The sequence below is a fragment of the Sorex araneus genome, chromosome 1, assembly GCF_027595985.1.
Source record: "Sorex araneus isolate mSorAra2 chromosome 1, mSorAra2.pri, whole genome shotgun sequence".
Taxonomy (NCBI): Eukaryota; Metazoa; Chordata; class Mammalia; order Eulipotyphla; family Soricidae; genus Sorex; species Sorex araneus.
In genome coordinates, this window is record NC_073302.1 from 362,559,715 (window position 1) to 362,575,016 (window position 15,302).

Here is a 15,302-nt window from a genome sequence, read left to right on the forward strand (position 1 = left end):
TTTGACAGCATCAAGGAAAAAAAGATGCTTGCCATTTAAATCACCTGATGCCATTGTTATAAACTCTTGAATTCTAGAGTAAAATTTTACTATCATTTATTAATTAAAGCTAGACTTATTACCTAGATAGATGTCATGAGTGTTTGAAAGCTGGTAATAGTTGCATTAGCACAAATTATTCTTCAATAAAGACACGTGTTTTGCTAAACTGAGGTGTCCAACCTCTTATTATTATTTTAGCTTTTTCACTACAAAGAGCACTATAATCACATTTCTCAAAAATAAAAATAAAAACTAGTGACATTAAAGCAAATCACTGGACCTTTAACTACTTAGTTATTAGTATTCTGAAGTATTGCTCTTTGAAGTTTAAACCATGCTCTTAAAATTATAGAGAGCAAATCAGTGGAATCAGTGTTTTGTTTCTTTAAGTAAGGTCTTGTCCCCATGTGTTTGCTTGATCATCTGTTTTAGTGTACTAGTCCATCTAAGTAATAAGATAGAAGAAAATGTTTTTAAAAGAATGCCTTTTCTCCTCAGTTGTGACCTGATCTGAAAGGAAAATGAGGAAACTGGGTGTTCAGGGTTGCTGGAAACCAGTTCCAAACAGCCCTGTGTTTTGGTATTTTGTTCAAGTCCATACTGACCGTAAAAGTGTCACTTAAAGCTGCATTCATTTTTACTCTGTCCTTAGACCTTGTTGCTTAAAATACCATCAGTTCTCAGGGGGAGGTTTGCCCCAGACTGTCCTAGTTTTAGCATGGAAAATCTTGCATCCTGGGAAACTCCTCAAGCCAGGGCAAACAGGGACAACTGGTCACCCTCCTGAAAAGAAGTGGGAGAAATGTGCAGATTCTGCAAGATTGGCCAGTCTGTTGAGGTCTTGTTCTGAACTCTCTTACTCTCAGCATATACACCTATGCTCCCCACTGTCACTGGGTCCTGGGATATTTCACTTCCTCACCCAGCTGTAGAAACACCTGAACATCCCCATGGGGGAAAATGAGAGTAAATGTGATATTTGAATTAAAATAAAAGCTCTGAATTTCCTATATTTGATGCTGGCAGTCTTAAATAACTGCTTGGAAAACAGTTATGAATCTGACTTCTTTTCGTTTTTTATTGTATTTGACTTAGAAGTCAAAGGTATTTTCCTCAATTTGCAAAGGAAAGAGTTCCATTTGACTCCAAAACAGGCTTTCCGTATAGAGCATGCCCAAAATTATGCAGCTCAGTTCTTTATTGTTCTTTATTACCTCATTCCAGATAATTAGTGCTATTTATAATGAATCTTGAATAACAAAGGAAACATCTCAGAGATGGCTTCATTTCAATTGTGTTCAACAAATTGCACTATAATGCTTTATGTACAAGCCAACTTTTGCTGTATTCTGTGTATTTTACTGTCACCGTTAAAAAATGAAAAATTCAAAGCAATTTTAAATCCACTGGTGCTAGTAAGATAGCAACAAGAGGCTCACAAAGATGCAAACTTTGTTTTGTGTAGTGGCCACAGTGCGGTGGGAGTGGGGGATAACGAGATACCAATGTGCATTTGCTTGCTAATCAGATCTTTTCACTGAATTCTAGACGTGGAATTACTTTATAGATGATTATCTCTGTTAATCAGCTATAATCAGGTCTTCCTAGAATGGTAAAGTATATAAGCCTTGTTCACTGGTACAGATCATATATAATTGTTTCCATACTCTCAGCAAAACAGCTGTAGGAGTTTTGTTTGGCCCATAAGGCCTCAAAGTCTTTGAGACAATTTCTCTCTATAAACAATGCAAATTTTGTATTTGGGTTGAGGTTTGTTTTTTTTTTAAGAGACTTTAAATCGATCAGGTCTTTTCCCTTCGGGTTTCTGTTGAGCAGGGTGGAGGTGGTGAGAGCGGGACTGAGAAACATGAAAGATCCCGTGTTCCTGCAGCAGAGGCCCAGGCTCTTTCATCTCGGGCTGAGCCTGGCCCACTGCTGCTTGAGGATTTAGAGTGTGTAAAAGTCCTTGGCTTTTTAATTATGTGTAAGCCTTTTAAGAAGCCTATAGCAGGAAGGCAAAGAGGGAAACATATGCAAGTGACATATTTTATATCCAATTGAAGGAGTCAACCAAAGGTCTTCCCTGGGGCCAACCCAGAGCCTCGAAATAGATCAAAGGTGGCATGGAGGGAGTTAAGGAAAATCTTTGTGTTGGTTTACCTTGTGAGAATTAATATCATATGAGGTGTAAAAAAAATAGCCTATGAAGAATAGAAAACAAATGGGGCAAGTGATTCAAAATGTTGCCACCTAAATTAATCGGCGATATCCATTTTTGAAATATTAATAGTGTACATTTTATACATTGATCACATGTATAAAAAAATTGTATGACTTAAACCCAATCATGAATAGCTGTAACTGTGTATCTCATAGTGACTCAATTAAAACTAAATTAAAAAAATAGTTAAAATGCTGTGCAGGATCCTTTTCCAGTTCAGTTCATAAATGTGATGAGTGGGTGTTCACACATTAAAAATATATATATTATCTTTAAAAGACTTTTATCTTTAGCATGATATGATAAGCATTCTGTACATGACTTTACAACTCAATCATATATTTTGATTTATTTTGAAAAGGTAAGCAGTTTATGCATGACTACAACCAGATACTCAAATTATAGAAAAAAAGTGATTCCCTAGTAAGGAAAAAGATGAGCAGCTCCCCCAGGTTTTACAGGTAGGGCAAGAAAGGAGAAGAAAACTATAAACTAATCTCATTTATGAATACCTGTATAAAATTCCTAGATATTTTCAGTGGTTTTACAATATCATAAAATTCTAGTAACTTTGATAACCTTACTTCTGATCAATTATGGAACTTTTAGATTGTGCTCAAACTTCTCTTAATAATAAGATTTAAAAGAGGTATATAATTAAAATTTTTTCGTAGGCTTGTTTCACAAAGATTCAAAAATCAGGATTACTGGAACCAAGTAACATTTTAGTCTTTGTGTTAGAAATTTACCACTGCCTTCCTAAAGAGAATTAACATTTTATTCTAAGTGGCATTTTTACAACTTTGTATTATTATCTGAATTCTTTGCCAAGCAAATTGAAAATCAACTTGGGAGAGGAGATAAGAATTACCTCCTAGAATTGCAGAATTATTTCCCCATCAACTTATTTTCCCTATAGTATCCATCAACTTAGGGGGGGTGGAACTTGTCTCCATGATAAATGGCTTTCATATTTAAGAAAAGAGGCTCTGAGCCAAATAGATAGTACAACAGGTAAGACCTGTCTTCCATGTGGCTAAGCCCAATTAAATCCCTGGTTCCCCAAGCCCAGCCAAGAGGAGTGATCTCTGAGCACAAAGCCAGGAATAAGCCCGGAGCACTGCCAGGTGTGACCCCAAAACACAAAGTAAATAAATAAAACAAAAACAGAAGATCCTGCAAGTGTTCTTACAAATATAGTTACACACCTGAGACACTTGTATGTCTGCATTCCTCAATAACTCACTTCTGAAGTGTGTGTAGGAGGGGAGAGCAAATATGAATGAAAGACATCAAGAGAATTTCCATTTTGTCAGCTACCGAGATGCCTAAAAAGAATTAGTGGAATGCAGGCTATTTGAAGACCACGTATACAGTCTTCCTGAGCTCTACTAAATGTAACCACAGTCCTCTTTATCTGTCTGTGCATCCAGCTAAAACCTGTATTTCCCAAATGCTTCCCCATCCTCATGAGACCTTTCTGCAGATTCCTACAAATAACATAGCTTTGGGAAGGACGGAAATGGTTGAAACCAGCCCTGGGTTTACTTCAGGCTGGTGTGTGTGATGCCTGGCAGAAAATGCCAGAAACACAGACGTCTCCCCTTCCCTTCCCCCACCCACCCATCTGCACACTGGCTTCCCCTGTGGAATCCTACTCTAATCCCTGTTCCCATTTCATTTCAGGTACTAATCTACAACGGGCAACTGGACGTCATTGTGGCAGCGCCCCTTACAGAGCGCTCTCTGCTGACCATGGACTGGAAAGGTGCCAAAAAGTACAAGATGGCGGGCAGGAAAGTTTGGAAAATCTTTAAAACTGATAATGAGGTGGCTGGTTATGTGCGGCAAGTGGGTGACTTCTGTCAGGTAGGTGACCCTTTGTGACACATGGAAATGGGAGACAAGGCTTGAAACCAAAGACTGATATGGTTTCTCAAACAAATTCTCCACAAGAGCTCCATAAGGAATGGACGCCTGCCTGCATCTTAGTTTTAGCCAATGACACTATTTCAAATGTCCAATCTCCTGGTTATGAGATGAGAAATTGATGCAGTTGAAAACATGTCTTCTATGGTCCACTTTCCACAGAGAACAGCAGTTAGAGTTTCTTCAAGATTATTATGGTTTCTCTTGGCTTTTTATTTTCCTTTATAGTTTTGAACCCAATTTGTCAATACTGAAAATATCTACAGAAGGCCAAAGAGATAGAACAGGAATAAGTCATTTGCCTTGCTTGCAACTAAGCTCAGTTCAATCCTGGGCATCACATTTGGTTCTCCGGGCACCACCAGGAGTGATCCCTGAGTACAGAGCCATGAGTAGGCCCTGAGCACCATCAGATGTGGGTCAAAAACAAACAAAACCAAAACTGAGATTATGTTTGGGATTATATTCAAAGTTTATATGTACTCTGGATGTGCCAATACTTTTATCAAATCAATATTCAAAGCGATGCACATAATATCTGTCTTTGGTTTTCTCTATTGCATTTTATAGTTTTTGATATAGAGGCATAATCCAGTTTTGTTGCATAATCCAGTGTATTTTGAAGAGTATTTTCGTGGAGGAAGGGGATCCCCTAAATGGTGCTTAGGAGGCTTGGGGACCCCACCAATGATTCTCAGACAACCGAGCCTTACGTTCAGCACAAGAGCTTGAGGATATGATGCTGTCCTCTGCCCTTGCAGTGCTGGGGAGACTGGACCACCCCAGCAGTGCTGGGGGCCTCCAGCACCACACCCAATAGTGCTTAGGTGACTATGTGGTTCTGGGAATCAAACCCAGGTGATTGCGGTACAATCTCAATTCCCTTGGCAGAGTTGTTTGTTGTTGTTGTTTATGCTATTGTTAATGATACAACTTGAACAAGTCTCATTGGCTAACTGTGCAATTGATTTTTATATTTACTTTGCATGCAGTAATATTACTAAATTCACTAATACTAGTCATTTGTAAATTCTTTTGAATTTTCTACATATATAATCATAATCTGTGAGTAACAATTCTACTTCTTTCTCTTTGGTACTTAAACTTATTTTTTCCTTTACCTTATGCCTCCGAGAGTTTTATGATATTGTTGACAAGCAGTAAAACAGAGTATTTGTTTAATCTATCTCAAAAAGGTGCTAATCCCTGGGATTTGCTTGCTAATGTTTTGTTTAGAATATCTGTATTTGTGTTACTGAAAGAAATTTACCTCTAATTTCCCTTTCTTACACTCTTTCCTCTTTAAGTTTTGGGAACAGGGTTATTCTGGTCTCATAAAATGAGAAATACTCTATTTAGGTTTCCAGCCTCTCAACTTGCTCTTTATGTTTGATTTGGTCACTTAATCTGGCCCCATAATCTATTCATCTCTGATGTGTCAAAACCACAATGTCACACTCACTCAAATTGTGGCTCTCCTCTTTGCAAGCCTGGCTCCCTATGGCAAGCAGAAAAACGGGGAGGGTGGGAAATGGGGGGTATACCTGGGATATTGGTGGTGAGGAATGTGCACTGGTGGAGGGATTGGTGTTTGATCATTGTGTGATTGTAACCCAAATATGAAAGTTTGTAATAATCTCACAATGATTCAATAATTTTAAAAATTTTTTTTAAAAAAGAGGCCTTCTAGACTTTGGAAACTGAATATATTATATCCTATGGAAACAAGGAATCCAGGCTTTATGTGGAAACAAGTTTGCTGGTCATGTCACCCAGAGATGGGGAGGTACCTCTAGATTATGCTTGCAGGACTAATGTGGTCACCAAGATGCCTGGAAGGAAAAGACAGAGTCTGATGAGGCAAACCCAGAGAAAGAATTGAAAATGCCAGCACCGGAGAAGCCATGTGTGTTTCCTCTATAGCAGTGGGTTCCGAGCCTGTACACCTGTGGACCAGCACTAAGGGGTAGAAAAACACTATGTGAAATAGCAGGAGATTTTTCACGACTAGCTGGAAATTTCTGTCGGTTGACATCAATCCACAGAACAGCCACTGAAAAGCACTTCTCTTGAACCCCAAAAAGGCACAGAAACAAATTCTCCTCAAGAGCTCCATAAGGAGCGGAGGGCTGCCTACTTCTTAGTTTTAGCCAATGAGACTATTTCAAATGTTCAATCTCCTGGTTATGAGATGAGAAATTGATGCAGTTGAAAACACTAAATTTGTGGCATCTTTGTCTAAGAGCATTATGAAACACTCATGGCCCGGCTGCCTTGGCAGATATTTTAGTATTTGCAAAGGGATGTGTTCTGCTATTTGTCCTGCTCGTACTGTTTTCCTTAATAGGAAGTCTAAAATCAACAGTTATTTTTGTAAGAATAGAATGGAGCACTTGCTAACTGTCGTTTAATATTATATCATGCTTATTTTCAATGTTAGAGTACAGATTCTTAGCTTCCCTTTCAGTAACATTCTATTGATCAATATATTAATTTTCCTAAATTTTTTCTTATTGGTCAATTAAGACTTTTCTTTTTTATGTTTATTATTATTGTAAATATAATTTTTCTGATGAAAATTTTTTGATTAGTTCAGTATCTAATAATTCTGTGATCCATATTAACTAGTTTGAAAATGTGATCCATATTTACTAGTTAGTAAATCAGTCAAAAATATGCCATGATGTGAAAAATAACAAAGATCATTTTTGCTTCTTAAGCATGAAAAGGGCCCAGACATTATTAAAGTTACTTTAGGGATCTTATCAGAAGACCTCTGGATAATCTATGGCATAATTTCCTTTTTTAAAAAAATGTTATTGAATCACTGTGAGATAGTTACAAGCTTTAATGTTTGGGTTACAATCACACAATGATCAGGCACCCATCCCTCTACCAGTGCACATTCCCCACCACCAATATCCCCAGTATACCCAGCCTTTCCCACTCTCCCCCTGCCTCTGTGGCAGACAATATTCCCCATACTCTCTCTCTACTCTTGGCCATTATGGTTTGCAACACAGACACTAGAGATCATCATGTTTGGTCCATCATCTACTTTCGGCACACATCTCCCATCCGGACTGATTCCTCTAGCCATCATTTTCTTAGTGATCCCTTCTCTATTCCATCTGCCTTCTCCCCTTTGCTCATGAAGCAGGCTTCTAGCTATGAGACAATCCTCCTTGCCCTTGTATCTACTGTCCTTGGGTGTCAGCTTCATGTGATATTGTTCTATAATCCACAAATAAGTGCCTCTCTTTCTGACTCATTTCACTTAGTATGATACTCTCCATGTCTATCCATTTATAAGAAAATTTCATGACTTCCTCTTTCCCAACAGCTGCATAGTATTCCATTGTGTAGATGTACCAAAGTTTCTTTAACCAGTCATCTGTTCTAGAGAACTTGGGTTGTTTTCCAGAATTTTGGCTATTGTGAACAGTGCTGCAATGAACATATAGATACAGATGTCACTTCTGCTGTGTTTTATGCATCCTCTGGATGTATTTCCAGAAGTGGTATTGTCTATGGCACAATTTCTATTGTATGCAGTATCAAACAGACTCTGAGAAGGTAACAGTTCACTGTCATCTAATGATAGGATTGGAATTAAAATGTTATAGAGTTTGCTCCCAGAATGACCACCAACTGGGAGCTCTTTGGCACTATTGCAGCAATGTGGGAAGATGCCGTCCTTGACAACATCAATGAGGAATACAGTCGACTGTTTCAGCACCTCCAAGACTGTGCAAAGAACGCCGAGAGTGAGAAAGCCACAAACAGATGCCTGTCTTCAAAAACTCTCAGCTATTCGTCAACATGGTTTGGCGTGAGCCTCAGGCAACCACAAACTAATGTCCGAGCTCACAAAGCTGTGCAGAGATGCAATAAAAGAAGACCTCAAAGAGAGAAGAGCAGCAGTGTTGGCCAGTGCAGCAGAAGCCAGGAAAAGTATTCGCAATGCTCGCCTGTCCTTCGCCAACTACAAGACCAAGATAACTGCCCTCCGACGTCCCAATGGATCTATCACATCTTCCAGAAAGGCAATGGAGAGGATCATTCACGACTTCTACTCAGATCTCTTTGAAAGCCATGTCCAGCTGCCGACGTACCAAATTCCACAGGATGGATATGTCATTCCCAACGTTCTCCCTTCTGAAATCCGACATGCCATTTCGTTGGTAAAGACGCATACAGCACCTGGTCCGGACAAGGTCAGACCTGAATACCTGAAAAATCTGCCGCCAGTACTCATCAATACACTGGCTCGACTCTTCACATGCTACATGTCTGAATGCAAGGTTCCATCTCAGTGGAAAACCAGTAGGACCTTTCTGTTGTACAAGAAGGGAGACAGCCACAACATCGGGAACTATTGCCCTATCTGCCTGCTGTCTGTCGACTACAAGTTGTTCACTTGTGTCATCCTGAATAGAACAGGCAGAACACTAGATGAAGAACAACCATGCGAGCAAGCCGGGTTCCAAAGGGGATTCAGCACTATAGACCATACCCACACAGTGACCAAACTCATTGAAGTTTCGCAAGAGTTCAAGATGCCGCTCTGTCTAACATTCATCGACTTAAAGAAGGCCTTCGATTCTGTTGAGAGAGACTGAGGCGGTCATGGAAGCCCTGGCCAAACAGGGCATTCAAACTCAGTATATCAAAATCCTCCTCGAGCTGTATTGTAGATTCACCACCAGGATCTCACCATTCTACAAAAAAGTGATCATTGACGTAAAGAGAGGGGTGCGGCAGGGTGATACCATTTCACTGAAACTCTTCAGTGCCACCCTCGAGAACATCATGCAATGACTGGAATGGGAAGGAATGGGAGTGAAGATAGACAGTTGGCAATTACACCACCTCCGCTTCGCTGATGACATCGTTCTTATAACACCAAACATTAGCCAAGCGGCACAAATGCTGGCCGACTTCGACCATGAGTGTGGAAAGGTCGGATTGCAGCTGAATCTCAACAAGATGATGTTCATGAAAAACAAACTGGTCCCTGAAGCTCTGTTTGCTCTCAGTGGAACGAACATCTCCGAATGCAGCAGCTATGTGTACCTGGGTCGAGAAATCAACATGAGGAATGACTTGGTGCCAGAACTGCGCAGGAGGAAGAGAGCAGCGTGGAATGGCTTCAAGAGCATCAAAGAAGTGGTTAAGAGGATGGAGAACCTCCAAATCCGGGTACATCTTTTCGATTCCACCATTCTTCCTGCACTAAAATATGCCTCAGAGACCTGGGCCCTACACAAACAGGATGAGAATGCTATTAGGGTATCCCAAAGAGGAATTGAAAGAGCTATGCTAGGAGTATCATGTCTCACTCAAGTGAGAGAAGGAATCCGGAGTTCTGACCTCCATCGATGGTCAAGAATCAGGGACGCTGTCTCGTTTGCCAAGGCATCAAAAATCAGATGGGCGAGTCATGTAATGCAATTCAGAGACGACCGCTGGACCAGAGCTGTTACCGACTGGATTCCACGGGACGTCAGAAGACCTCATGGCCGCCCACCAACTAGATGGTCAGATTTCTTTGTTAAATCCCTGAATGAACAATTTGAGGCTCTTTGTGTGCCTGGAGCAAGCAGATATCATTGGGATGCACTAGCACGAGACAGGGACAAATGGAGACTTTACTGGCGCCCGCTCAAGCAATCGAAGATCAATGGGATGACAAGTGATACAAGTGACAAGTTTACTCCCAGAGTCTGCTGTTTGTCTGTATCTATTCATAACCTCTAATATTTCACTGTCAGTGAAGTGAGAATGTTAGATTAAATATAAGGGAAAAACTCAGGGGGAAATTTCTAGGTCATTGAAAAATACTTGTTAGACATTCCTTAGGTACAACAAAGGAGAGTTTACTATCAATATTCTAGAGATTCTAATTTTAACCTCCAGCAACATATTATAGTGGAACAATACTTTGCCTATGGCTAGAATTGAAGAAATATTCCTCTAGGAATGAAATACTTATGTTCTTTTATTTCTAACTACAACTTCCCATTCACTGACCAGATGGCTTGACTGCTACAGCATCAACAAACTGAATTTGAGAACGTTTCTTTGATGGAGAAGCTTTTATTCAAGTGAGAGAAGTTAGGAAGGTAGAAAATGAGCAATTATATGTTATTAATTCAGATAATGTCAGAAAATAAAACTGGATGATGTGAAAGTTCACAAGAAGTCACTGGTGCAGGGGTTCCTTCGGATAGTGGAGCCAGGAGACCTCAGCGCAGGGGAGGAGGAGGAGGAGGTGAAGCAGCTGCACAGACATGGGCCAGGGCTGCTGCTCAGAGACCGGGTAGCTGTACCAATGGATGGAACAAACTTCCTGTGGAAGGGAAGGGCCATGGATGTGTCTGTAAGTCTGGGGAATGAAAAAGGAAATGGAAAGGTTGGAGATAAAGATGAAAAATTGGCAGTGGCCATGTCATGTGGGACTGTGTGTGGATGCAATTGAGGACAGAAAGAAGATGGGAGAGAGAGAGAGAGAGAGAGAGAGAGAGAGAGAGAGAGAGAGAGAGAGAGATGATTTTTTTCTTCTGTAACTTCTTCAAATTTCAGCCAGTAGATTGAGCTGTGAACTAGAGGTCCTGACTTCTTGTCACAGTTTGGTAGCCCTACAAGTTTCAATCCTGCGTGCATTCATGGAGTCCTCTTTCCCCAACTGATCTGTGCCTCAGCATGAAACCCCTTCAAACCCTCAGTGGGATCTTTACTCTTATAAGGATAAAAAGTTCCTTGTTGCCAGTATCTTTCCATTGAGTCAAATATTTTGCTTTAGTCACTAAAGTTGAGTTACCTCAACTGCTATTATTGTGTGTTCGGGAATAATAATCGTTACTAAAACCCAAATTCTATATATTTCATTTTATGTTTGTATGTGTTTATACCTGTGGGTACATGTGTATAGCTATAATATATACAGCGACAACCTACTGTAGTGGTTTAAAATGTGAGTTTCTGAGTCCAGAGGCCCCTGATTTGCATTCAGAAGCATCTCACCTTCCTTTACCCTGATTTCATCTTGAAATAGAGGATAGTGGAAAAACTGACCTAATTCTATCTCCAAAAATTCATGTGTTCAAGCCCTGACCTGTGATAAAACTATTAGAAGAGAAGGACCTATAAGGATGCAATTAAGGTTAGATAAACTCATAGTACAGGGGCCCTGTTCTGTGTTGTCATTGTCCTTATAAAATGACAGCCCAGAGGGCTCACTTGCTCTGGCTCTGCACGTGAAGAAGTGAAACACAGCCATCTGCCAGCCAGAAACCCAATCAGCCAGCACCTCAGGCTTGGACTTCAGCCCCCAGAAGTGTGAGACACACATTTCCGTTCCTTAAGAACAACAATTTATGGTGTGGTCTGAGGATGGTTGCAATTTCATGCGACTAAGCTTAGAGCAGGCGCCTACTCTTCATGCTCACTGGTATTAGTGCTCTGCACCATTGTATGAGCAGGTCTGTAGCAAAAGGGAAACGATAAAGAGTGAAAGTCAAGAGCTCGGTAAATATTAGGTTCCAAATCAAGCCAGAGGGGACAGTTGGAATCATTCTGTTCAGGCCATTAAGGGCCCACAGGAATGTTGAGCTGCCGGGGATCAGCGGACACGTCTCTAATCCTCTGTCTGCTGCCCTGCATTCTGATGAGAATCGCACCAGGCACACTCGGAGGCTCCTCCAGGCCCCGTTGCCTCCACCACCTGTTCTTGTCTGTCTCCTGGACCGGCCCGGGCAGTGTTCCGGTGGCTGCCACGCCACATGTGTCCTGCTCAGCTCTGCACAAGCCATCCCATTCAGGAGCAGATTGAGCTGCAGGCAGCATTGGCACAGAGGTGGGGAGAGGGATTGGCCGCCTCTCGGAAACTTGTAGCAAATCTCACGCTCAGCCCGCTGACTCCTCTGGTGAATGCAAAACACATTTGGAGATGAAATGACACTTCTCTGGCTGCCAGGCAAAGGGTAACAAAAGCAGCCAGGCCCACATATGTTTGTGATAGCTAGTGTTTTACCATGCAGCAAGGGATCTTCATTTTATGTAGGTGATGTTAAAATGTTGGCATAGCTCCTTTTCCCGCCCTCCCTCCATTCTCGTCTCTGTGCAGGGATGTGGGTGGTGTAGAGGGGGGTGGTCAGGGCTGGGGAAAGCATCACAAAGGCATTCTCTGTGAGTCTGGGGCTGAGGAAACTGTCCAAATGTCAAGTGTCTGATAGGGAAAGAAATGCGCCTTTGCTGGGAGGACTTGCTTTTCAGCATCAGACACACAAAACAGAAGCATGGGTATGTGTCTGCCAAGAAAGAAACCTCACTCTGCCAAACTCCACAGCTCTTAATTTAAAAATCGAAACCAAAGTAGACTTGTCTCTGGATGGTTCCCTAAAATGTCCACTTACGGGAATGACAGCCTCCCGAAGGAGCAGCAGAATACTAAGAGGGGGAGCCATGTTCCCCAAGCTTTTCCGCAAAGGCTGCTGGGAAAACAAATGCTGCTCCAGCCCATCTGCAGAGACCAGGTGAAAACTTAAGGCCGTTTGCTGGCCCATGTTAGGCCTGGCTTGGAGAAGAGATGCCTTTGCCTTGGTGCCGTTAGTATCATCCAACACAGCCTCCAGACCTCTTCACCCAGGGCTCTGGACTTGTCTGTGTCACTTTTTCTTGCAAGATGCTAGGATTGAGTTGAGTTACTGAGCTATCTGCTAAGACAAATCTAACATCAGCTTTTCATGAATGCCCAGAAGGGCTCAGTTAGTAAGAAACATAGAGTCGTGGCCTTCAGGAGAGAGAGACAGAGATAGGAGTAGATATACATTACTATATATACAGATATAGTATATAGTACATTACTATACATACATATATAGATGTGTGTCTATGTGTGTCTTCATGTGTATGTGTATGCAGCAATGGCATAAAATGGTGCCTTTTTTCATGAATTGGTCTGTTTTTGTTGTTGTTACTTTGCTTTTGATTTGGGGGCCACATCCATCTGTGCTTAGGGCTTACTCCGAGTTCTGTGCTCAGGAATCACTCCTGAAGCTGCTTGGGGGACCAAATGTGCTGCTAGGGATTGAACCAGGATTGACCTGAGACAAAGCAAATGTCTTAACTCTTGTCTTCTCTCTCAGGTTCTCAAATGGCATTTCTTAATAGTGTTGTTTTTGTTTTGGGCGGTTGGGGAGGTGGGGCTTGTGGTCACAGCCAGCAGTGTTCATGGCCACTCTTGGCACAGTGTCTGCTCATGAGGTGCTCAGGAGACCATGTGGTGCCAGGAATTGAACCTGGGCTTCCTGTGTGCAAAGTCTATGCACCAACTCTTTGAGCCACCTCCCTCATCCCATAACATTCTTTCTTTCTTCTTTCAACTATTTCCGCTAAGGAACCACGGTTTACATGATTGTCAGTTACGCTTTCTATGCATACACCATTCCAACCGCACACCCGTCACCAGAGAGCTCACTTTCCTCCACCAGTGTCCTGAGAACCCCTCCTTTGGGGATCCATCACTGATGACTCAGTTGCTGTTCAGGATCTGTTTTAACATTTCTACTGCTTTGGGAAATGCAGGACACTTCCTGCATCACTGAATCATTATTTCAACTCCAAGGAATTTTTACTCCACATTTAGAAATACAAAATTTAAATGGGACTAGTAGCAAAACTGATAAATTTCTTTATGAATATCTTTCATAAATGTCACTGTCACTGTCATCCCGTTGCTCATCGATTTGCTCAAGTGGGCACCAGTGACATCTCCATGTGAGACTAGTTGTTACTGTTTTTGGCATATCGAATACACCACGAGGAGCTTGCCAGGCTCTGCCGTGCGAGTGAGATACTTTCGGTAGCTTGTCGGGCTCTCTGAGAGGGGTGGAGGAATCGAACCCAAGTTGGCCGTGTGCAAGGCAAACGCCCTACCTGCTGTGCTATTGCTCCAGCCCCTTTCATAAATAAACTCTATTAACCTTAGACATTTTCTCTTTAAAACATCAAAACCATTTCAATTCTTTTTCTCTCTTGTATCTTTCTGTTTGAGCTTCTTTTATTGTTTTCTGGTTGACTGGTGCTAGGAATCAGACCCAGGACCTCCTACATTTGACACATACGTCCTATCATTGAGTTTCTACCCTGTGAGCACAGATTATTTTTCCCTATCTTTACTTAGTAAAAAAATGGTTTGTTTGCTTGGGGTTTTTTGTTTGTCCGTTTGTTTGGTTCTGGAGGTGGGAAGATGGTGCCTAGCTGAGCACAAAGGCTACTTTGAGACTCCTATGCATGGGACTCACTCTCAGGAGACTCACTCAGGGGTGCTGTGGATTAAACTTAGGCCTCCTAAATGCAAAGCATGCTCTTCCTTTGAGCTATTTCTCAAGCCCCTAAAAACATTATTATTTTCCTTTTAAGTGTTGTAATAAAGGTTTGGGGCACTGATCAATTTTCATTCCATATTGAATCTTACTGGGCATAGCTTCCTTCAGTTAATCTTTTTTTATTATGGAAAAATGAACATTAACATAAAATGTATGATTTGTGCATAATTTCTGAGAAGTCTGTTTTTCCTGATTGTAGCTGAGGTCATTATTTTTTTCATGTTTTCATTATCAGTATCACTTCAGGTCAGTTAATCTTTATAGGATGGATGATGTCTGCTAGATAATACCATTCAGCTTGAACAGACTTTTTAATCTCATTTTCCAGGTGGGGAAACTGAAACACAGAGAGGAACTGACTGTCCCCAAACCTCCACCTTTTGTCTGTTAGAGTTGACATTAGATTACAGGCCTACTTACTACCTGCATTGCAAACCATAACACCCAAAAGGAGAGAGAGAGAGTAAAAGAGAATGTGCCTGCCACAGAGGCAGGTGGGGGGATGGAGTAGGAGTGCCGGGAGGGTTACTGGGAACACTGGTGGTGAAAAATGTGCACTGGTGAAGGGATGGTTATACAATCATTTTATGACTGAAACGTAATCAAGAAAGTTGGTAAGTCTGTAACTGCACATCATGCTGATTCATTAAAAAATTAAAAAAATTAAAAATAATTTAAAGAATAAATAGATTGCAGGCCTGCCTTTTTGCATCCAGTGG

At 41.3% G+C, this 15,302-nt stretch overlaps 1 protein-coding gene across 1 annotated transcript in view; it reads left to right on the forward strand.

The window, feature by feature from the left end:
* The window catches only part of CPVL (carboxypeptidase vitellogenic like), a 145,331-nt gene that overhangs the window by 107,650 nt on the left and 22,379 nt on the right, over positions 1-15,302 (forward strand). Inside the window, exon 12 of the mRNA XM_004604050.2 lies at positions 3,950-4,132. Within this exon, the coding sequence (XP_004604107.2) occupies positions 3,950-4,132 (183 nt within the window). The remainder of the gene's footprint in view (positions 1-3,949; positions 4,133-15,302) is intronic.